Raw genomic sequence first — 24,601 nt, 5'->3', positions numbered from 1 at the left:
CAATTGCCAAGCATCTCAATTTTGATCACGTGACCGTGGGAATGCTATAACAGAATACTACCACTTTACAAGGCCTTGGTAAGGCCACACTTGGAATACTGCAACCAGTTTTGGTCACCACGATGTAAAAAAGATGTTGAGACTCTAGAAAGAGTGCAGAGAAGAGCAACAAAGATGATTAGGGGACTGGAGGCTAAAACATATAAGGAACGGTTGCTAGAATTGGGTATGTCCAGTTTAAGGAAGAGAAGGACGAGGGGGGATATGATAGCAGTATTCCAATATCTCAGGGGCTGCCCCAAAGAAGAGGGAGTCAAGCTCTTCTCCAAAGCACCTGAAGGCAGGACAAGAAGAGATGGATGGAAACTCTTCAAGGAGAGAAGCAACCTAGAACTAAGGAGAAACTTCCTGACAGTGAGAACAATTAACCAGTGGAACAACCTGCCTCCAGAAGTGGTGAATGCTCCAACACTGGAAGTTTTTAAGAAGAGACTGGACAGCCATGTGTCTGAAATGGTATAGGGTTTCCTGCCTGAACAGGGGGTTGGACTAGATGACCTCCAAGGTCCCTTCCAACTTTTTTATTATTATTATTATTATTATTATTATTATTATTATTATTATTATTATTATTATTATTATTATTACTTTGCTTGTCAGAAGGTGGCCAAAAGTGATCACGTGACCCCGGGACTTTGCCACCGTCATGAATGTGAGTCAGTTGCCAAGCGTCCAAAGTTTGATCACATGGCCATAGGGATGCTGCAGCGGTCGTGACAAAAATGGTTGTAAGTCACTTTTTTCAGCATGGCTGGCTCAGGAATTCTGGGAGTTGAAGTCCACGAGTCATAAAAGAGCCAAGGTTGCCTACCCCTGCACTAAGCGAAGGGTTCTGGGGTCACAAAAGAGATGGTTGTAGATTGCGTGACAGGCCCGGCCTGTACTTTTTTGCGCCCCTTGATCAAGTGGACCCTCTTCCTTCCACACGGAAGGAAACAGAGATCTTGTCAACTGCAAAGTCTCTCATTGAAGCTTCAGACAAGACTTGATTTGGGCACTTTTTCCCCCACAGAAAAAGTCCTGAATTGGAAGAATTGAGTTTGCTCAGCTTCACTGGGTTACATGCCGATGACGGTGACTCCCCCCCTCCTATTGCAACCATCAAAAAGGACGCAGCCTTGAAGTACAAATGAGAAGCAGATTGTCTATTCTGTCTTATTTGTTTGATGCTGGTTTCCTTAACGGCTCAGGCCGACTCGGGCCTTAGATGACAAGATTTGCAAAATGGAAGGAGAGCGACCCCCCCCCCCATTTCTCCCCTGAAACAAAAAAAAAGGGGAAAAAAACATTTGCAAGGAGGAGTTGATGGAAGTAGCACATGAGAGGAAGGCTTTGGGTATCCCCAAACCATTTGAAAAAAAGAGCAAGTGGGCAAGGATGGGAGAAGGAAGAATCCACGGGAAACTGTTTCAGTGACTTGGTAAAATCGAACCATCGTTTACCCAGCAGAGTTGGGTACAGTGGTGGGATTCAAATATGCGAACAGCCGGTTCTCTGTGTGGATGACGCTTCTGGAAGTCCATTCTGGGCCCAGGCAACAAAAAATTAAGCTACCGGTTCTGCCAAAGTGGTGCGAACTGGCTGAATCCCACCACTAGTTGGGCAATTAATGAAAAGTACTAGGGCAGGGGTCCCCAACCTTTCTGGCTTGTCGGCCCGAGGCGGGGGGTGGTAGAGGCACCTTTATACGCGTAAACGGGGCTGCGCAAGTATGAAACGGGGCTGCGCATATGCGAACGGGGACGTGATTGCACATGCGATGTAAACAGGGTCACGAGTGCCACACAATGCTGTTGTAACTTCAAATGGTCACTAAACGAACTGCTGTAAGTCGAGGACTACCTGTACTGGGCATTTATTTATTTATTTATTTATTTATTACCAATCTTGATTCAACATTCAGAGCATCTTTGGAATGGATGTAGATAATCTGTAAAAAAAACAAAAAACCTGTGTTTGTGTTTCTTAAATAGCCTTCCAATTGAGTTTTCTTTGGGGATAATCTGGATTTTTATGAAAAAATAGCTCCTATGAAGAACATCCACCCAATCCCCATTTTTTTAAAAAAAGGAATTTCTATAATATGGCTGTGAAAGTTGGACCATAAGAAAGGCTGAGTGCCAAAGAACTGAGGCCTTTGAACTATGGTGCTGGAGAAGACTCCTGCGAGTCCCCTGGACTGCAAGGCGATCCAACCGGTCAGTCCTAGAGGAGATCAACCCCGACTGCTCTTTAGAAGGCCAGATCCTGAAGTTGAAACTCAAGTACTCTGGCCACCTAATGAGAAGGATGGACTCACTGGAGAAGGGCCTAATGCTGGGAAAGATGGAGGGCAAGAGAAGAAGGTGACGACGGAGAATGAGGTGGCTGGATGGAGTCACGGAAGCAGGAGGCGTGAGCTTCAATGGACTCCAGAAGATGGTAGAGGACAGGAAGGCCTGGAGGAACGTTGTCCATAGGGTCGCGATGGGTCGGACACGACTTCGCAACTAACAAGCATTGATTACACATCTGTAAAACTAATCTCATGATCCTTCTCTCTCTTAACCTCTTTTACGGTCCCCTCCCCGTTAATTCCCAGTGCTTAAAAAAATGATTTAAATTGAAACTTGCCCACTCCCCCCCCCCAAATTAAATGCTCTGTTGGGATCTATAGAAAAATTCTGTTGTCCGGGCCGAGAGCGTGGAACTCACCCAGTGAAAACAGCCAGCAACAGCCAGCTCCAACCGCAAATTCCATCTGATTTCAGACGTTTCATACGCTGTTTGGGAAATTTGGCTATATTAATTCCTTCTTTGCCTTGCCCCAAAGTTTATTTGCCTTCCAGGCTAGATTTTCTGAAAGCAGCACGTTTTATTCCTCGTTGCGGAGGGAAAGGGCGTTTGGGAAATGTAGTTTGCAGGTTGACACAATTGCTGCTTGATATTCCCAGCTTCTTGCTTAACAAGAATACCATATCGGTGCCCATTAGGAGCAAGTTGGATATGATCACCGATGGGGAAAAATACAGATAGTCCTCGACTTACGACCACAATTGAAGCCAAAATTTCTGTTGCTAAGGAAGACAGTCGTTAAGTTAGTTTTGACCTTGGGGCACTGCAGCTGTCAGGAATATGAATCAGTTGCCAAGTGTATGAAGTTTGTTCAGGTAATGTGGAGATGCTGCAACGGTCATAAGTGTGAAAAAACAGTCATAAATCACTTTTTTCAGTTCCGTTGTATCTTTGAATAGTCACTAAATGAACCGTTAAGTTGAGAACAACCTGTACTTCAGGAATTGGCCCTATTTTCATGGAGCCTGGGAGTTGTGGTGAGAGCCAAAACGGTCTTTTTTGTCCTATGGAATTTTCCACCGTGAAAAGTCAGTTTTTATATCATAAAATTGATGATGATGATGATAACAACAACAACAATAATAATAATAAAAAGTTGGAAGGGACCTTGGAGGTAATAGTAGTAGTAATAGTAGTAGTGGTAGTAGTAGTAGTAGTAGTAGTAGTAGTAAAGTTGGAAGGGACCTTGGAGGTCATCGAGTCCAACCCTCTGCTCAGGCAGGAAACCCTATACCAGTGGTTCTCAACCTTTTTAATGCCGCGACCCCCAACCGGTCGTAAGTCGAGGACTACTCAACCGGTCGTAAGTTGAGGACTACTCAACTGGCGCAGCACTGTTTGCAGAATGGGACTTTTGGCGGGCTCAGCAGGGCAGAGACAGGCTGGACAATTCCTACTGGCTTTTGAAAGCCAATAGAATTAGACTCTATTCAAGAGAGTCTATTCTATTGGCTTTCAAAAGCCAGTAGAATAAAAGGGAGTAGCACAGCTAAGGAAAAGGGGGAAAAAATGGCGGACTGCGTTGTTTGGCGACCCCCATAAAATGGTCGTTCAACCCCAAATGGGGTCCCGACCCACAGGTTGAGAACCACTGCCCTATACCATTTCGGACAAATGGCTGTCCAGTTTCTTCTTAAAAACTTCCAGTGTTGGCGCATTCACCGCTTCTGGATGCAGGTTGTTCCACTGGTTCATTGTTCTCACTGACAGGAAGGTTCTCCTTAGTTCTAGGTTGCTTCTCTCCTTGATTAGTTTCCACCCGTTGCTTCTTGTCCTGCCTTCAGGCGCTTTGGAAAGTAGCTTGACTCCCTCTTCTTCGGGGCAGCCCCTGAGATACTGGAACACTGCTCTCATGTCCCCCCTTGTCCTTCTCTTCATTAAACTAGACAGACCCAATTCCAGCAGCCGTTAGCCGTTCCTTATATGTTTTAGCCTCCAGTCCCCTAATCATCTTTGTTGCTCTTCTCTGTACTCTTTCTAGAGTCTCAACATCTTTTTGACATCGTGCTGACCAAAACTGGATGCAGTATTCCAAGTGTGGCCTTACCAAGGCCTTGTAAAGTGGTATTAACACTTCACGTGATCTTGATTCTATCCCTCTGTTAATGCAGCCTGGAACTGTGTTGGCTTTTTTGGCAGCTGCAGCACACTGAGCTTCAGTTCTAACTTCTTGGATGAGAAGTCAAACATTTTCAAAGAAAAAAAAAAACCCTAGAAAGTCCAGTTGCCTTTTGGAAAAAGCAAAAAAAAGCCCCTTTGGTACAACCCTGACCTGGATCATTGAAAATCTCAAATCTCTAGTCGTTTGTTGTTTTTGGGCACAAATTGCTTTATATGTTGTAGATTATTTTTATTATTTTAGTATTTGGGAGGCATGTGAGCATGATGTGGCTGGGAGGGATCCTAATCTTTCTGAAACCTTTTGTTGTTGCCTGCAGACATTGTGGGCGCTCCATCATGGGAGGTTTTTAAGAAGAGACTGGTCTCCTGCTTGAGCAGGGGGTTGGACTAGAAGACCTCTGAGGTCCCTTCCAGCTCTGATATTCTGTATTGTGTTCTCTGTTCTCTATCCCAAAGTTATAGAGAGAAGTCTATTCTGTCTCTTCTTCAGCGGTGCCCAAGCATTTCTTCTTTTTCAGATTGGGTGTCAAGCTTGAATAGGTTAGGAATCAAATTCCTCATGCTTGATCTGTGTCTGTATTTAGATCTGTCTAAATATAGTTTTATTTTTCTTGTAACTATCATCCTGGCTTTTGTATTGGGCACCAAATCATTAGCTTAACCACTAATGTTTGAAAAACAAAGAGGGGACTGTTCAGTGTCAAGACAGAATTATCCTGGAGACCACTGTTTCTCCACCTTGGCCATTTTAGGATGTGTGGACCAACTCCCAGAATTCCCCAGCCAGCCAAGGCTGGCTGAGGAATTCTGGGAGTTGAAGTCCACAAGTGGCCTTAAAGTGGCCAAGGTTGAAGACCCCTATACTACTGTCAAGAAGTTTATCACCCAGATGAACAGCAGACCCAACAATCAAGCAGTAAACAGTACTCCAGTCCAAGAGCTATCAACTCGGACACACAATCACACAGTAAACAGCAACCTAATGAAGGAACCACCATGAACACTTCTGCCAGTACTGACAGGGTAAAGCCATTTGTATATAAGCAGAGAGCAAACCCCACTCCTTCCAGCACTGATGATGTTACCTAGTTGGGTCATGTGTTCTATCCCAGCCTATTGCCGACCTTGTTAAAGGCACAAGGACCAAACCCCTGTTGATAAAATAGGCTGGAGACTTTAAAACAAAACAAACCCCTTTTAATATGGGTGACAAACCTGCCAAATAGTCCAAAACACAAACAGCAAAACTCAAGTCCAAAGGAAGGAAATAGTCCACAGGAAACACGATGCAAACAGAAGAGTAGTCACAAGCAAGATGAACAGACCAGGATTCCAAGAAGCACTTTGCAAACGGTTGCCTTCAGCAACCAGCACCGCCCACACCCCTTTTTATACAGCAGTCCCAAGGCGTTGCCTCTCATTGCCTTCTCCTTTTACCCTGGAGTTGCCGTATTGACTGCTGCTGATTTACTCTCGCTAATTGACGACGTGTGCGAGCCTCAATTAGCAAGTCCATCAGGTGTGAGTCCTCCGAGTCTGATTCATTCTCCTCACACAGTTGAGCTTCATCAGGAACACGACTGGAGGGCCCAGGCTCTGCATCCAACCGTGAGTCCTGTAGTTCATCAGAGCCTCCCTCTGCCCGATGGCCCTTCAAATGCCTCCTCCATCTCCTCCTCAGATTCCTCAGACTCCGCTGTTGGGAGCACAGGCTGGCACGGAATCACAACATCATGAAACGTCTGCCAAGCTCTGAGAGCTGCAAGGATCCCATAATTCTTTTAGTTCTTTAGTCTCAAGGATCCTTTTGTGGACTGGCCTCTCCCGAACCGAGAGGGTGCTGCCTTTCCATAGCTAGAAGATGCTCCAAGTTTCAGTCACACTGGCTTCAAAGGGGTGCCATGCTTAGCCGTAGTTCCAGTTCTTTTCACCTGCCGGTCTGGACCGCTCACTCTTATGAAATATTTATGGCTCCCGAATAAACGAGGGAGGAAGGAAGAAGAGGATTCCCCAAGTGCCAATAAAATGTGTTTTCTTTGCTTTTAATTGTTTCAGCTGGACGCGTTTCAGAAAAGTGTTCTTTATTCAAGGATGCTCTGAAAGCAAAAAACAAAATAAAAAAATAAAAAATCAGGGACGAATCTACAGCGACTTCCAAAGCACGTTCATCCGTGATCTAAATTGCATTTACCGTCCGGCCTAAATGTCTTTCTGCCTTATATTTATTCTGCCTGCCCCCCCGCTTTCTTCTGTTGCAAATAAACCTAAACCTGTCATACTTTACAGCAGGTGTGTCCAACCTTGGCAACGTTGTGGACTTCAACTCCCAAAATTCTCAACCTTGACCACTTTAAGATGTATGGACTTCAACTCCCAGTTTTCCCCCAGCCAGCATGGCTGGCCTGCAAATTCTGGGAGTTGAAGTCCTCAATCCTTAAAGGACACCTTTCCCTTTACAGGTTCCCCTTGTATCCTGGGGTTTTCTGAGCCAAACCTTATGCAGCCTAGATCTGTGTAGCAGGGATAAAAACAATCCTCTGCACAAATCCACATGGAAGAATAAAAATACGCTGAAATTAAAACTATGCCTGTTCCACATTTTTACATTGGAAATGATGCAGGGAAGTGTGCAGAGATTGCCCCCATTGTCTTGAGCTGTGAATAGAATAGAATAGAATAGAATAGAATAGAATAGAATAGAATAGAATAGAATAGAATAGAATAGAATAGAATAGAATAGAATATAGAATGGAATAGAATAGAATAGAATCTTTATTAATAGAATAGAATAGAATAGAATCTTTATTGAGAAAGATAACTAGAATAGACTAAAATAGACTAGAATCTTTATTGAAATTAGAATAGAATAGAATAGAATATTGAGATTAGAATAGAATAGGAATAGAATAGAATCTTTATTGAGAATAGGCTAGACTAGACTAGAATAGATTAGAATATTGAGAATAGACTAGACTAGACTAGAATGTTATTGAGACTAAGCTAGACTAGACTAGAATAGAATATTGAGAATAGACTAGAATGTTATTGAGACTAAGTTAGTCTAGACTGGACTAGAATAGAATAGAATATTGAGAATAGACTAGAATAGAATAGAATATTGAGAATACACAGACTAGACTAGACTTGAATAGACTAGACTTGAATAGAATAGAATCTTTATTGAGAATAGACTAGACTAGACTAGACTAGAATATTGAGAATAGAGTAGAATAGAATAGAATAGAATCTTTATTGAGAATAGACTAGAATAGATTAGAATCTTTATTGAGAATAGACTAGAATAGATTAGAATCTTTATTGAGAATAGAATAGAATAGAATGTTATTGAGACTAGCCTAGCCTAGCCTAAGAATAGAATAGAATAGAATAGAATAGAAACAGAGTTGGAAGGGACCTTGGAGGTCTTCTAGTCCAACCCCCTGCTCATTTCAGATGGCTGTCCAGTCTCTTCTTAAAAACTTCCAATGTTGGAGCATTCACCACTTCTGGAGGCAGGTTGTCCCACTGGTTAATTGTTCCCACTGTCAGGAAATTTCTCCTTAGTTCTTGGTTGTTTCTCTCCTTTTTTTTCTCAGGGTTTTCTCAGCCTTTTGACAATTACCCATCGACACCAGAAAATTAAATCAAAATATCACTGCCGGCCAGAAGAGGCTCCCGACTCCCTTCCCCCCCCCCAAAGGCTAGCTAAGTGATAATCCCGATTCCAGCAAGAGAGCCATCGTGTTGGCCCAAGGCCTGCCTTTCCAAAAAAAAAAAAAAAAAAAATCCCGAGCCCTTTAATTTATTAAATAGGGCAAATGCGATCAAGTTAATTAGAAGAGCTGCGCTATCCAAGCCCCAAATGTTTTCAATCTGGGGTCTTTCTTTGAGGCAGCCGGGCGGGTAGCCTAAGAAGCCGTGGAAGGGAAGGAAATCTTATTTCTGGCAGCTCGGCAGACCCAGAACTGCGGTTGAACTTTTTACCCTAATTACGTCCTTGCTCCTGCCCAGAGCAGTCTGGAATCAAAGCTGTGCCTTCGGGCCTTGGAAAGTTTCTCATGTGGCCAACAACGTTTGTTGTGTGATGTGAGGGATGCTTTAGGAGGGGAAAAGACGAGAGGGAGGAGAGGAATAAAGGCAGGCCTTGGAGTATTGTGTTTGCCTTCTCCTTCCCTCTCCCACCCCCCCCCCCTTTTCAAAGTTTTCTCAGTTACCACCCACCTCACTTGTTGCCTACAAAAATAGTGTAATTGTTTGCATCTGTGTGTTTGCCTCTGCCATCGGGAATCGCTGTTATAAATCAGTACGACAGAGGGGCGAGCTGCTCACGGCGGCGTCTTCCTCCCACTTCTCTAATTGTCACTGTCTCTTCCTTCTTTGCCTTCCTAGCTGTTGCATAAAGTAATATTCTGGGACAGGAAACGGCCTTGGAATCCCCCACCCCGTATTCCTCCCATGCTGCTGAGCACAATTAATAATAATAATAAAGTTGGAAGGGACCTTGGAGGTCATCTAACCCAACCCCCTGCTCAGGCAGGAAACCCTATACCATTTCGGACAAATGGCCGTCCAGTCTCTTCTTAAAAACTTCCAATGTTGGAGCATTCACCGCTTCTGGAGGCAGGTTGGTCCACTGGTTAATTGTTCTAACTTTCAGGAAGTTTCTCTTTAGTTCTAGGTTGCTTCTCTCCTTGGTTAGTTTCCATCCGTTGCTTCTTGTCCTGCCTTCAGGCGCTTTGGAGAATAGCTTGACTCCCTCTTCTTTGTGGCAGCCCCTGAGATACTGGAAGACTGCTATCCTGTCCCCCTCGTCCTTCTCTTTGTTAAACTAGACATAACCAATTCCAGCAACCGTTCCTCATATGTTTTAGCCTCCAGTCCCCTGATCATCTTTGTTGCTCTTCTCTGTACTCTTTCAGGAGTCTCAACATCTTTTTTACATCGTGGTGACCAAAACTGGATGCAGTATTCCAGTGGCCTTACCAAGGCGTTGTAAAGTGGTATTAACACTTCACCTGATCTTGATTCTATCTCTCTGTTAATGCAGCCCAGTGCTGTGTTGGACTCGTAATCTCCTGAGATCTACTACTAGCCATAATGTATTTATATGCTTTATCTTAGACAGCCTCCGTATGTTCTGAACCGCAACTCCCAGCAAGTCTGGTCAATTTCGCCCAGGCCTGGGCATTTTACAGTCCATGGGCCATCTCAGCTGTCCCTATCTGACTGCGGTGGCATTGGGGGAGGGCATGGGGATGGGGCAGTAGGGTGAGAGTGGGACATTGACATCACATAGGGCAGGGAGTTGGCAGCCCCCCCACAACACTCCCAGTTTCTCATGTAATTCCCTTGGGGAAATTAATGATCCAATCCTGGTTTAGCCAGTGGCCATTCTCATGAGAGCATTGATCAGAGCATCATGGCTGAGGAGAGAACTTCAAAGGTGGTTCTTCAAGAGGCAACTGGACTTTCGTGTCCAGTTGCCTCTTGAAAAAGCACCTTTGAGACAACCATGACCTGGATGAGTGAGAATTTCCATAGACACTTAAGAAGAGAAGTGAACTCAAGTAACAGAATAACAGAGTGGGAAGGGACCTTGGAGATCTTCTAGTCCACCCCCTACTCCAGCAGGAGACTCTATACCAGGGGTGTCAAACTCAATTTCACTGAGGGCCGCATCAGCATTGCAGTTGCCCTGGGGGGGGCGGGTGGGTGTGGCCAGAGTGGGTGCAGCATATTGGGTGGCTGTGCAGGGAGTGGGTGTGGCCTACTGGGTGGGCGTGGCCAGTTGTACATCATTCACGTCAAGGGTGCCTGTGGGGGGCCTGGGCAGGAGTGGGACAGATCTGAGGGTCTCTGGCAGAAGGGGGTGGGACCAGGGCATGGGCCAAGGCATGGTCCACTGGGGCAAGTGCCAAGATGGCCACCACAAAATTGTACATTGGCTCCTGGCCAGCCTGGGCCAGGGCCAAGGCAGTGGGAGACGTTCCATCACTGTTTCCAGGATGGCTTCGCGGGCGGGCCACATGAAACCACTTCACGGACTGCTTCCAGCCCCTGGGCCTTGTGTTTGACATGTCTGCTCTATACCATTCCAGACAAATGGTTGTCCAGTCTCTTCTTGAAAACGTCCAGTGTTGGAGCACCCACAACTTCTGGACGCAAGTCGTTCCACTGGTTAATTGTTCTCGCTCTCAGAAAATTTCTCCTTGGTTCTAAATGTCCATTCTCATACTTTACTAGTTACATTCTCATGAAGTTTGAGAGCTGCAGGTACAGTTTCTCAACTCCGGCACCCCACGTTCCTACGAAGATACTTTGCCGAAACCTCCCAACGTGTCAAGTTGTACCAAGCCAGCTGCATGCATATATGAAGTGCAAAAGCAGTGAGACTTTGGAACAGATCAGCGTGTCCCCGTTGGGTTGTCAACTCAATCAGCCGCTGTTACTCAAACTGAGGCTCGGGAGTCCCCTTGATCCACAGAGTATAAATTGAACCATCTACAACAACTTTCCTCCACAATCTGTGGACTTCCATCTTCCAGAATTCCCGAGACAGAAAGGGCCGTTTGCCGGCAGAGGGAAGCCCACACACGGAGGGGGCCCAGATGTTGGGGAAGCAAGAGCTTTTTTTGTGTGATAAAATGGCTGTGTTATGTGTTGCAACATGAAAGGAGCTCTACCGATAATTATATTTATGTTGTGGTTTGTAGCCAAGATAGGCCCTGAAAATGGGCTAAAGCAATTAGAATCTATCCCAAACCGTCACACTCAGAGGATATAGGGCAGCTGTTCCTGACACAGTCCTAAACGCATGGGTTTTTTTTTTCCCCCACTTCTCCACATCGCCCTTTAAAAAGTTTCCTGCCTAAAGTGTTAGAATGTCCTTTTCCCGTGTGTATGTGTGTGTGTGTGTGTGTGTGTGTGTGTGTGATTTTTGTCCTAAGCTAAAAAGGATCTCCCTCTGGGGAAAAAAAAGACACCTTCTTAGATAAAATAAGATAGTAGTGGTAGTAGTAGTAGTAGTAGTAGTAGTAGTAGTAGTAGTAGTAGTAGTAAAGTTGGAAGGGACCTTGGAGGTCATCTAGTCCAACCCCCTGCTCAGGCAGGAAATCCTATACCATTTCAGACAAATGGCTGTCCAGTCTCTTCTTAAAAACTTCCAGTGTTGGAGCATTCACCGCTTCTGGAGGCAGGTTGTTCCGCTGGTTAATTGTTCTAACTGTCAGGAAGTTTCTCCTTAGGTCTAGGTTGCTTCTCTCCTTGATTCATTTCCCTCCGTTGCTTCTTGTCCTGCCTTCAGGCGCTTTGGAGAATAGCTTGACTCCCTCTTCTTTGGGACAGCCCCTGAGATACTGGAACACTGCTATCATGTCCCCCCTCGTCCTTCTCTTCATTAAACTAGACAGACCCAATTCCAGCAGCCATTCCTTGTATGTTTTAGCCTCCAGTCCCCTAATCATCTTTGTTGCTCTTCTCTGCACTCTTTCTAGAGTCTCAGCATCTTTTATACATCACGGTGACCAAATCTGGATGCAGTATTCCAAGTGTGGCCTTACCAAGGCCTTGTAAAGTGGTATTAACACTTCACGTAATCTTGATTCTATCCCTCTGTTAATGCAACCTAGCACTGTGTTGGCCTTTTTGGCAGCTGCAGCACACTTCTGGCTCATATTTAGGTGATTGTCCACTAGGACTCCAAGGTCCCTCTTACAGTTACTACTATTGAGCATGGTGCCACCTATGCTGTACATGTACATTTGTTTTTTCTTGCCTAAATGTAGAACCTTGCTTTTTTCCCCATTGCATTTCATTTTGTTAGATAGTGCCCAGTGTTCAAGTCTGTCCAGATATCTATAGACCCACACCCCTACATATACATAGCAAATAAATATTAAACAGTGTCCATCTTGAATATATAACAGAAGGAGGAAGCTTGAGAGTTCACAAGGTTAATGCTGTGTGGAATGAAACTATGGCAGAGTCTGGATATTCTGTCAACTATGTTCTGCATTTGCCCAGCAAGAGTCTGTATTAACCTTCCTGGCACAGGTAGTCCTCGACTTACAACATTGGTCATTTAGTGACCGAAGTTACAACAGCACTGAAAAAAGCGATTTAGGGCTGCTTTTCACCCTTATGACCCTTTCAGCCTCCCCACGGCCAGATGAACAAAATCCAGACGCTTGGCAACCGACTCGTATTTATAATGGTTGCAATGTCCCGGCGTGACGCGATCAAATTTTGCGACCCTCTTATAAGCAGAATCCGTGGGAAAGCCGGATTCACTTAACAACTGTGTTACTAACTTAACAGCTGCGGAGGTTCACTTAACAACGGTCGTAAAACAGGAGAAAATCCTCTTAACAAACGATTTCTTTAGCAACAGAAATGTTTGTTCTCGGTTGTGGTCGTAAGTCGAGGACTACCTGGATTTCGAATGCATTTCTCAATTGCTTCTGACCAGAAACGACAGAGGGAGTAGGTGTGCACGCAAAAGAACCATTAAGGCAGTGGTTCTCAACCTTTTTAATGCTGCGACCCCCAACCAGTTGTAAGTCAAGGACTACTCAACCGGTCGTAAGTTGAGGACTACTCAACTGGTGCAGCACTGTTTGCAGAATGGGACTTTTGGCGGGCTCAGCAGGGCAGAGACAGCCTGCACAATTCCTATTGGCTTTTGAAAGCCAATAGAATTAGACTCTATTCAAGAGAGTCTATTCTATTGGCTTTCAAAAGCCAATAGTATAAAAGGGAGTAGCACAGCTAAGGAAAAGGGGGGAAAAAATGGCGGACTGTGTTGTTTGGCAACCCCCGTGAAATGGTCGTTCGATCCCAAATGGGGTCCCGACCCACAGGTTGAGAACCGCTGCATTAAGGGGAAAAAAAAATAAATTGATTTGTAGCTCTTGGGCCTTGGCAGAATGGGTGAGAACTGGGCCAGCTGGATCTCCGTGAAATCTGGAAGCTGGCACTTGCAGAATTGCTGTGTTTCTGCCTTCTCTGCTTGCGGGATAAAAACTTGGCTGCCGATGGAAATCTTTCGGGAGGCGCCAAGCCAGCTCCAAACGCTCCAAACATTTTCAGCTACCCCGTCACTTTCTATTAAGCCGTGGCCTGTGGTTGCCCATCTTTCTGTCTTGTTGGTTTGGAACGTTGTTGTTTTTGATCTTGTCTTGGATTTTAAGTAGAGGTTCCTTCCAGGGGAATCTTCCCTGCTTTATAGTGGCCCGTTTTTTTTTCTTTTTCTTTCTTTCTTTCTTTCTTTTGTTTGTTTACAGCAGTGGTTCTCAACCTTTTTAATGCCGCGACCCCCAACCGGTCGTAAGTCGAGGACTACTCAACTGGTCGTAAGTCGAGGACTACTCAACTGGTGCAGCACCGTTTGCAGAATGGGACTTTTGGCGGGCTCAGCAGGGCAGAGACAGCCTGGACAATTCCTATTGGCTTTTGAAAGCCAATAGAATTAGACTCTATTCAAGAGAGTCTATTCTATTGGCTTTCACAAGCCAATAGAATAAAAGGGAGTAGCACAGCTAAGGAAAAGGGGGGGAAAATGGCGGACTGCGTTGTTTGGCGACCCCCGTGAAATGGTCGTTCGACCCCAAATGGGGTCCCGACCCACAGGTTGAGAACCACTGGTTTACAGGATGAATTGCCATCCTCTTGTCTGATTGGCTGGCTGTAGGTTCCATCGTATCGGGATTCTTGCTCCCCTCCTATCAGAATCTTTGTAGGGATGCTCATCTGGGCATCCCATTCCCGCGCTGAACCACAACTCTATTGTCAATCCTCCTGCAGAGACGTGAGCTCAACTTCCTGAGTTAGCTAAATTGCTCCCTTGAGTGTGCTGTGCATGCTTATTGTACATTTACTGCTAGGAAAACAAATCTTGGCCTGCGATATTGTCTCTATCTTTTTCATTCCCCCCCCCCCGCTTCAAAAAAAGAATGAGTCCTCTGAGGATTTTACTCCGTTGGAACATGGATAAGTCTCCCTTTTTTTGGCCGTTCATCCCGGTATCCGGAAGACGGATGCTGTTGGATTGAAAAGTCTGGCTTTGAACTTGAACTCGGTTGTTCGATTTTTTTTTTCCAGATGATCCTGGACTTTAAAAAAAAAATATATCGATTTCCCAGAAGAGAGCACCTTAAATTTTACGTGAAGAAATAAATAGGCACGGCAGAGTGCTCTGGCAACATCTGCCATTTCAATTACCGTCAAAGTGTTAGGAAAAGTGGCCGATGGGGAAAGGCCGGGAGGACAAGAGGTGTGGATGACACAGTTGTCAAATTTGATGGATAGTTCTGCTCTGCAGTCTTGGGGGGGGGAGGTAGAAAAATCTCATTAAAATGGAGGGGGGGGAAGGAAAATGCAATAGCCAAGCAGCAATGTTTTACATTTGGTTTCACATCAAGATGAGCCAGGAAATAAGTTTGTGAATGGAATTATTCACCCACAGATACCAGGAGGAAGGACTGCCTATGACAGACATGTCAAACACAAGGCCTGGGGCCCGGATGCGGCCCGCGAAGTGGTTTCATGTGGCCCGCAAAGCCATCCTGGAAACAGTGAGGGAATGCCCCCCACTGCCTTGGCCCTGGCCCAGGTCGGCCGGGAGCCAATGTACAATTTTGTGGTGGCCATCTATGCTGAAACGCATTCAGTCTTAGCTCCACAAGGCCGTCCAGAAACAGCGAGGAACCAGCCCCTGCCATGTTGGCCCCGCCCCCTGGGTGCATGCTGGGGAGGGGTCGCCCTTTGTGAGGAATGAAGAAATGGACCATCCCTTGGCACTTGCCCGGTCCCACCCCGTTCTACCAGAGACCCTCAGATCTGTCCCACTCCTGCCCAGGCCCCCACAGGCACCCTTGACGCGAACGATGTAGAGTTGGCCATGCCCACCCACTAGGCCACACCCACTCCATCCACGCCCACCCAGTAGGCTGCGCCCACCCAGTAGGCCACACACCCCCCCCCAGGGCAACTGCAATGCTGATGCGGCCCTCAATGAAATTGAGCTTGACACTCCAGGCCTATAAGCTCTGTCAGAGTGGTACTACTGATCTCATCCTCCACTCCTCTAGGCAACTGAGGCACAAACACACACACACACACACACATACACCCCGCCCACAGCACGTGATTCGAAATGACTGGATCAGACAAATGCAGCCGTTTTTCTCTTTTTTCCCAGCCATCAAGAAAGGCAGGGAGCTGTTTCTCCCCCGCCCCCCCCCCATTTAGAGCACAACAGAACAACGTTAGCACCCACAACAGAAAAACTATTCATTCATTTATCAAGCACATGTCATTCCTGCTCTAATCAAAAAGACCTTTGGAAAAACAACTAAAGCGTCCAACTGTACAGATTTCGCCATGAGAATCAAAACAAGACCGAAGGCTAAAAAAAAAAAAAAACCCAGTCAAAGCAATAAAAAAGAGCTTCTGGTGGCTAATGACCTCTTCGAAACCAGCAGTCTTTTTATTCAAATTTTTCTGCCAGGCGTCAGAGTCAGGTACAGAATGAAAGGAGAGCAGCCTGCCAAAGCTAATGTTTGAAACGTTAACGCTGACAGCTTCCTTGTTTTCTTGCAGACGTTTCATGACCCAAACTAGGTAACGTCATCAGTGCTCGTAGGTAACTAGGTAACATCACTGATTGACGTTACCTAGTTTGGGTCATGAAACATCTGCAAGAAAACAAGCCAGCTCAAAGAGCACCAAGGAGCCCACAGTCGTTCTCCTCCTCCTCCTCCTCCTACTCCTCAACTCCCTCCTTTTTAGAACTGATGATGTTACCTAGTTGGGTCATGAAATGTCCACAAGAAAACAAGCCATCTCAGAGAGCACTAAGGAGCCCACAGTTGTTGTCGTTGTCATTGTCATTGTCGTCCTCCTCCTCCTCCTCCTCCTCTCCACAAACCCCACTCTCTTCTAGCACTGATTATGCTACCTAGCTGGGTCATGAAACGTCTGCAAGAAAAAAAGCCATCTCAGAGAGCAAAGACCCCTCACGTCAACCCTGAGCTGCAAATATTCTCCTTTATTGGTACATAATGTTCACAGCAGGGAAAGCTGTCACTGGATTTGTGAAAACATTAAAAATCCCCCATAACATGGGCAAAGTCAGTACCACCGGAGACCAAGGGTGTAGTGGCCTTGCTCCCGTCTTTTGCTGCCTCTTGCTCAGCTGGAATACAGGTAGTCCTCGACTTAGGACCACAGTTCAGCCTAAGACTTCTGTTCTTAAGCGAGACAGTTGTTTAGTGAGATTTGCCCCATTTTGCGACTTTTCTCGACACAGTTGTTAAGCGAATCACCATGGTTGATAAATTAGTAACGCGGTTGTTAAGCGAATCCGGCTTCCCCCATTGATGGTGCTTGTCAGAAGGTCGCAAAAGGTGACCTTGTGACACAGTAATGATCATAACTCTGAGTCAATTGCCCCAAAATCTGAATTTTGATCACGTGACCACGAGGATGCTGTAACGGTTGGAATTGTGAAAAATGGCCATAACTCACTTTTTTCTCTGCCAGTGTAACTTTGAGCAGTCGCTAAACGAACGGTTGTATGTCAAGGACTGCCTGTGATTTTTTTTTTGAGATGGCACAGGATGAAGTCTTCATAATTTAAAAAAAAAGAACCCCTTAATTTCATACAATAATAATAATAATAATAATAAAGTTGGAAGGGACCTTGGAGGTCATCGAGTCCAACCCCCTGCTCAGGCAGGAAACCCTATACCATTTCAGACAAATGGCTGTCCAGTTTCTTCTTAAAAACTTCCAGTGTTGGAGCATCCACAGCTTCTGGAGGCAGGTTGTTCCACTGGTTAATTGTTCTCACTGTCAGGAAGTTTCTCCTTAGTTCTAGGTTGCTTCTCTCCTGGATTAGTTTCCACCCATTGCTTCTTGTCCTGCCTTCAGGTGCTTTGGAGAATAGCTTGACTCCCTCTTCTTTGTGGCAGCCCCTGAGATATTGGAACACAGCTATCATGTCCCCCCTCGTCCTTCTCTTCGTTAAACTAGACATACCCAGTTCCAGCCACCGTTCCTTATATGGTTTAGCCTCCAGTCCCCTGATCATCTCTGTTGCTCTTCTCTGTACTCTTTCTAGAGTCTCAACATCTTTTTTACATCGTGGTGACCAAAACTGGATGCAGTATTCCAAGTGTGGCCTTACCAAGGCCTTGTAAAGTGGTATTAACCTTTCCCGTGATCTTGATTCTATCCCTCTATTAATGCAGCCCAGCACTGTGTTGGCTTTTTTGCTCCAGGTTTTTTTTTTTTTTAATACCTCGTGCTGAGAATTTTCCTCATCTATAGATAAAAGTACTGTATATGCAATTATCTCTTCTGGCGTATTTTTAGAAAGCTCGAGAAAGGACAGGTTTTATGCCATAATCTCCTATTTGTGTGCAGCTGGCTCTAGTGAATCTCTTCTTTTTGATATTTCTTGGGATGTATTTACACAGCTGGTCATTCTGTGCAATGTTGGGCGTGTGGAGCCTAGAAACGGCCCACCTTTCCGAAGGGAGGGGAGGAGGGAATAGGTGCCCTGCGAACTGCCAGATGAAAACTTTTTTTTTTTTTTCTGGCTTGCCAAACTGCACTCATCGCAATCTTGTTTTTCCCCCTTCGGCACTCTTCCCGTTGAAAGAAATCTGGCTTTTTACAAAGGAATTGCCAGGCCACCTTATTTGTATTAAAGTGGTAAAAGTAGTGCATGCTATACCTTGATGTTAAAATCAGTCAAGAGTCTGTTAAAGTGAACCTGGGTTCTTTGCACTGGGGTGTGTGTGTGTGACACACCAGCAGCTGTGTTATCCGTCTCTTGAGCCATGAGATCTGTGGGCAAAACTCACTTAACAACACGTCTCACTTAACAACAGAAATGTTGGGCTCAATTCTGGTCGTAAGTCGAGGACCACCTGTATTTCTTTACAGTCATCTGCTCGTTAGCACTCTCCCTGAGGATCATTGAGGCCACTTGGGGGTTTATCTGTGCCCTCAGGGTCACCTGAATCAGGGTGCAATTGGTGGTGGGATCTTCTTGGAACTGCGTTGCAAACTGGAGATAGGTGGTGTCTTTTTCCTCCCCCCTCTGTTGAAAGAACAGAACAGAACAGAATAGAATAGAATCTTTATTGAGAATAGAATAGAATAGAATAGAATAGAATAGAATAGAATAGAATAGAATAGAATAGAATAGAGCTGGAAGGGACCTTGGAGGTCTTCTACTCCAGCCCCCCGCTCGAGCAGGAGAACCTATACCATTTCAGACAGGTGGCTATCCAGTCCCTTCTTAAAGACCTCCAGTGATGGAGCGCCCATGATTTCTGGTGGCAAGCTGTTCCACGGGTTAATTGTCCTCACTGTCAGGAAGTTTCTCCTTAATTCCAGGTTGCTTCTCTCTTTAATCAGTTTCCAACCATTGTTTCTTGTCCTGCCCTCTGGTGATTTGAAGAATAATGTGACCCCCGCTTCTTTGTGGCAGCCCCTCAGATACCGGAATACTGCTATCATGTTCCCCCTGTTTCTTCTTTTCTTTAGACTGGCCAAGCCCAAGTCCCGCAGCCGTTCTTTGTATGTTTTAATCTCCAGGCCTTGGATCATCTTAGTTGCTCTTCTCTGAACTTTTTCCAAGGTCTCAACATCTTTTTTGCAGTATGGTGACCAAAATTGGCTGCAGTAGTCCAGGTGTGGTCTTATTAGGGCTTTGTAAAGCGGTACTAATACTTTGCGTGATCTTGATTTTATGCCTCTGTTTATACAACCCAGGATTGCATTAGCTTTTTTGTCTGCTGCTGCACACTGTGGCTCATGGTCAAGTGATCGTCCACTAGGACTCCAAGGTCCCTCTCACACTTGCTGTTTCTGATGTTCGATTCAAACAGATATTCTTGTACCACTCTTTCAAACCAGAGACCCTGTCTACTACCCAAAATGTGGACTTTTGGATTTTATATTTTCTTAATTTCTCTTTCAGGACCAGCCCTCCTTACTGCTGCGTAGATCTCCATTCTTTGAGAACAGGGGAGGTGGTCAAATCCGTCCAGTTCAAAACACCGATTTATGATCTCCACTGCAACGGAAGGTAATTCCTTTTGATCTCCAAATACCTTTCCCGTCCAGTGTTTTTAAAGCTCTCCCCCTTGATTACAGTCACTTCATGTTATTTCAACTTCCTGTTCAAAAAATGGGGCTGGAAGATTTGGTACTGATGAAAGAAAAGGCCCAGATTGGCTTCTTTTATGCATAAATGTATTTAAATAGAAAGGTAGAAAAAAATACCCCTCTCATCTCGGTATGCTGGCTGGGGAATTCTGGGAGTTGAAGTCCACAAATGTTAAAGATAAGATGAGATGAGATGATGAGATGATAAGATGGTAAGATAAGGTAAGGTAAGGTAAGATAAGATAAGATAAGATAAGATAAGATAAGATAACCTTTATTGTCATTTTTTTACTGTGGGCATAATAGCACACATCAAAAATGAAATTTAGTTGCCCGCTCTCAAAGTGAAACACATACATGACACACACACCTAAAACATACTATATACAACATATGTATAGACCCCCACCCCTACATATACATAACAAATAAATATTAAATGCTGTCCATCTTGAATATATAACGGAAGGAGGAAGCTTGAGAGTTCACAAGGTTAATGCTGTATGGAATGAAACTATGGCTGAATCTGGATGTTCTGCTTCGGATACCACGGAGCCTCCCCCCCTCCCAGAAGGGAACAAGGAAAACAGGTCGTGAAGAGGGTGTGTAGCGTCCCAGACAATCTTACGGACCCTGCTCAAGCAGCGCTTCTGTGCTATGTCCTAGATCAGTGGTTCTCAACCTTTCTAATGCCGTGACCCCATAATACAGTTCCCCATGTTGTGGTGACCCCCAAGTGGGTGTGGCCACCAATAAGAGGGAGTAGGACAGCTGGGGAAAAGGGAAAAAAATGGCGGACAGCGTGGTTTGACGACCCCCGTGAAATGGTCGTTCGACCCCAAATGGGGTCCCGACCCACAGGTTGAGAACCACTGTCCTAGATGGAAGGGAGGGAACTGCCAATGATCTTTTCTGCCCTCCTCACCACTCTCTGCACCGCCTTCCTGTCTGAAGCAGGGATGCCTCCAAACCAGACTGTGATGCCGTATGACAGGATGCTCTCGATCGTCCCCCTGTAGAAAGTGGTCAGGACAGGAGAAGGAAGATGTGCTTTTCTCATGCGATGCAGAAAATGCAGGCGCTGCTGTGCCCGCTTCACCGGTGTCTCGCTGTTGAGCGACCAAGTCAGCCTACTCGTTAGCTGCATACCCAGGAATTTGATGCCGGTAACCAAAGTTGCCAACTTTGGAGACCCCTGGCATAAAGTGACAGCTAAGTTTGTAATGAGGGGCACATTTGAGGAGAGGCCTAACATGCTACAGCTCCCAGGCGCATTTTTACACACTTCTCTTTGCAAAATATCTCCTTGCCCTTCTGGAAACGATGGGAAGAGTTTCCTTTTGCGTGAGAGTTAAGAAAGATAGCTTAAAAGAGTGAGTAGCCTGTTATAAAGATGTTTCCTCTGTTCCTGGGACAGACAAAGAGAAATATATAATCCCCCCCCCCTGGGAAATTCTGTGCAGAGCAAAAGGGAGATGGATTGAAAGTTTGTGGACCTAAATGAGATGTGTATTCTGAGGGGTGAAAAGGAGGGTCTCTTGTTCAGAGAACCCCCTCGAACCCAGCTCCCCATCGTTCCCCTGCCCTCCCCCCCCTTCTTGAGATTTTGTTTGGTACATTTTGTCTTTGTATTTCGTGTCCTGGTAATTACATAAAGTGATTTTTCCCCCCCCTCCTCTCCTCCTCTTAATTCCATTGTACGGAAGGCAGCGGAGGTCAAAGCAAGGAAAAACACTTTTAGCAAATAAGGCCTGGCTATTAGGCCCAGCAGATTTGCAATAATAATAAAAAAAAACCCAGCAATATGATTATTTTTTGAGCATGAAACACTTTTCAGATTAATATACTGGGTGCTTTTGATGGATTTTCAATCTGAACTGCTGGGGCAAATGAGTGTTTTAAAAAAATTACATGAGGTATAATGCCCGTTTTGTTAACAAGGTACGGTCTCGGTTCCTCCCCCCCCCCTTCATTCTCTCCAGCAATTTATTGTTGGCAATAGGATCATGGGTGCCCTAATTGTTTCCCTTGAACATCACAAAGCTGTCATGTTATACCTCTGAAAGTTTCATTCTGTCGAATCTGCTGTTAGCTACAAAATGCAACTTTGCTGACCCTTGTTGTTCAAGACCACTGAGTAGGAAAAGAGGAAGGAAGGAGGGAAGGAAGGAAGGAAGGAGGGAAGGAAGGGAAAGAAAGAAAGAAAGAAAGAAAGAAAGAAAGGGAAAAAAGAAAAAAAGGAAAAAAGAGAAAGAAGGGAAGGAAGGAAGGAAGGAAGGAAGGAAGGAAGGAAGGAAGGAAGAAGAGAGAATAGAGAGAAGAAAAAAAGGGAGATAGAAGGAAAGGAGAAAGAAAGAAAGAAAGAAAGAAAGAGAAAGAGAAAGCTAGAGAGATATTTTGGTTGGTTTTCTTATTTTTTTAATTTAATTGACAAACATTTCTGTCTCATCCTTTAATTTCTGTGCCTTATAAATACTCATTTAAAGTTACAACACAGATCAACTGCTCCTTTTTATATTTTTGTATAAAGCTACACATTCCATATAAATACAGTAAAACTTCCACAGAATTAAATTAAAGCAAATTATCAGCTGCTTGGTAAATACTAGTTTCTTTTTCTTCGTGCAAACTGAAATTCTGATTAATGACCGCAGTCACCCGCTTCCTCTAAAAAAAAAAAAAGCAACAAAACAACTACTGTCAAGTTTAACCTAAATGATTGACTTGCATGGATCTCTTGGGCGAAACCATTACAAAAAGAGGGGAGAAAGGGGAAGCACTTTTTTTTTTAAAAAAAAGGATTTTGCACTTCAGGTATTCTTTATTTTGTACATATGTACGGTTTGTGTGTCTTTTCAGGATTCTTGTCGTCGTCTTGCAAGAGAAGATTGCTGCCTTTGACAGCTGCACTTTCACTAAAAAATTCTTTGTCACAAGTAAGTGTTCGAAACGATTTCTCACCGACTTCCACATTAATAATATTTGCTTTGCCTCCAGAAGGGATCAGTTCAAGCATCGGTTTAGGATGGGGATCAGCCATATTAGAGAGTCAGTTTGGTCTAGTGCAGCGGTTCTCAACCTATGGGTCGCGACCCCATTTGGGGTCGATCGACCATTTTACGGGGGTTGCCAAACAATGCGATCCGCCATTTCCCCCCCTCAGGGGGCGCCGCCGCGCATGTGTGCCACGCATGGGGGCGCCGCCGCGCATGGGGCGCACATGGAGGTGCCGCCATGCATGCGCGCCGCGTCGCGCATGCGCGACACGTTTGTGTGACGGGGGTCACCGTCACACAAACGTTGAGAAACGCTGGTCTAGTGGTTAAGGCACCAGGCTGGAAGCCACGAGATGGTGAGTTCTAGTCGCACCTTAGCCATGAAAGCCAGATGGGTGACCTTGGGAGAATAGAATAGAACAGAATATAGAATATTGAATAGAATAGAATAGAATAGAATAGAATAGAATAGAATAGAATAGAATAGAATAAAATAGAATATTGAATAGAATAGAATAGAATGGAAACAGAAAGAATAGAATAGAATAGAATAGAGTAGAGTAGAATAGAATAGAATAGAATAGAATAGAATAGAATAGAATAGAATAGAATAGAATAGAATAGAATAGAATAGAATATATGGAATGGAATGGAATGGAATGGAATAGAATAGAATAGAATAGAATTGAATTGAATTGAATTACAGGATAGAAAATAGAATAGAATAGAAAATATGGAATAGAATAGAAAATATGGAATGGAATGGAATAGAATAGAATAGAATAGAACAGAGCTGGAAGGGACCTTGGAGGTCGTCTAGTCCAGCCCTCTGCTCAAGCAAGAGAACCTATACCATCTCAGACAGGTGATTGTCTAGACTCTAGTCTCTTCTTGGAGTGCCCATGATTTCTGGTGGCAAGCTGTTCCACTGGTTGATTGTCCTCACTGTCAGGAAGTTTCTCCTTAATTCCAGGTTGTTTCTCTCTTTGGTCAGTTTCCATCCATTGTTTCTCGTCCTTCCCTCTGGTGCTTTGGAGAATAACATGACCCCCTCTTCTTTGTGGCAGCCCCTCAGATAATCACGGTGACGTGATCAAAATTTGGGCGTTTGGCAACCGGCCTGTGTTTACCATGGACGCAGTGTCTTGAGGTCCTGGGGAACTGTCATTTGCACCCTTCCTAGGGAGCTTCCGGCAAACAAAGGCAATAAGGGAAGCCAGATTTACTTAACAAATGAGCGATTCACTTCACAACGATGACAAAAAAAGTCATAAAATGGGGTGTGACTCACTTAAGAACTGCCTTGCTTAGCTATGGAACGTTAGGGTTCAATTATGGTCGTAAGTTGAGGATTACCTGTACAGCGTTAACCCAGAAAACAGGAGGACTGTGTGTTGATGTTTCTTTTTTAATTATTATTATTTATTTCTGAAATAAATGGACATCACATTTCTAAACGGTGTGATCTCACAGGCTTCTAAGATGGAATTTGGTCTTTATTTTTTATGAGAACGTTGAGGTCTGCTGTATCCAAAATGGTGGTTCTAAGGAGGTAAATATCAAAAGAACGAAATATTCTTTGAGCATATGCCCAGAAATTGGTGCTCGGCGTCTGCACCAATTTCCCAGTTTTATTTTTTTTTCCCCGAGAAAAATATTCACTGAAGTTATTTTCGAGACATGGAAGCAAAATAAGTGCTTTGAAGACACTTCGGATGATCTGTCCTTCTTCCACCTACTCAGTCATCACTCTTTTGGAATTGTTGCCTATGGAAGGTATAAACTAAGATAAAGTGTGCCTCCAGGTTTTACCCTAGAACAGTGTTTCCCAGTCTTGGTGAGTAGAGTAGAGTAGAGTAGAGTAGAGTAGAGTAGAGTAGAATAGAATAGAATAAAACAGAATAGAATAG

At 44.7% G+C, this 24,601-nt stretch overlaps 1 protein-coding gene across 1 annotated transcript in view; it reads left to right on the top strand.

Annotated features, from left to right (window-relative positions):
• The window catches only part of LOC120315395 (breast carcinoma-amplified sequence 3-like), a 128,251-nt gene that overhangs the window by 4,770 nt on the left and 98,880 nt on the right, over positions 1 to 24,601 (top strand). The window contains exons 2-3 of the mRNA XM_039359667.1: positions 19,508 to 19,615; positions 22,555 to 22,631. Coding sequence (XP_039215601.1) covers positions 19,508 to 19,615; positions 22,555 to 22,631 — 185 coding nt within the window. The remainder of the gene's footprint in view (positions 1 to 19,507; positions 19,616 to 22,554; positions 22,632 to 24,601) is intronic.

This window comes from Crotalus tigris, unplaced genomic scaffold, assembly GCF_016545835.1.
Source record: "Crotalus tigris isolate CLP2741 ecotype Arizona unplaced genomic scaffold, ASM1654583v1 scf7180000019099.140709, whole genome shotgun sequence".
Lineage (NCBI taxonomy): Eukaryota > Metazoa > Chordata > Lepidosauria > Squamata > Viperidae > Crotalus > Crotalus tigris.
The sequence above is the reverse complement of the archived record's forward strand: the minus strand, read 5'-3'. Positions and strand labels throughout refer to the sequence as shown.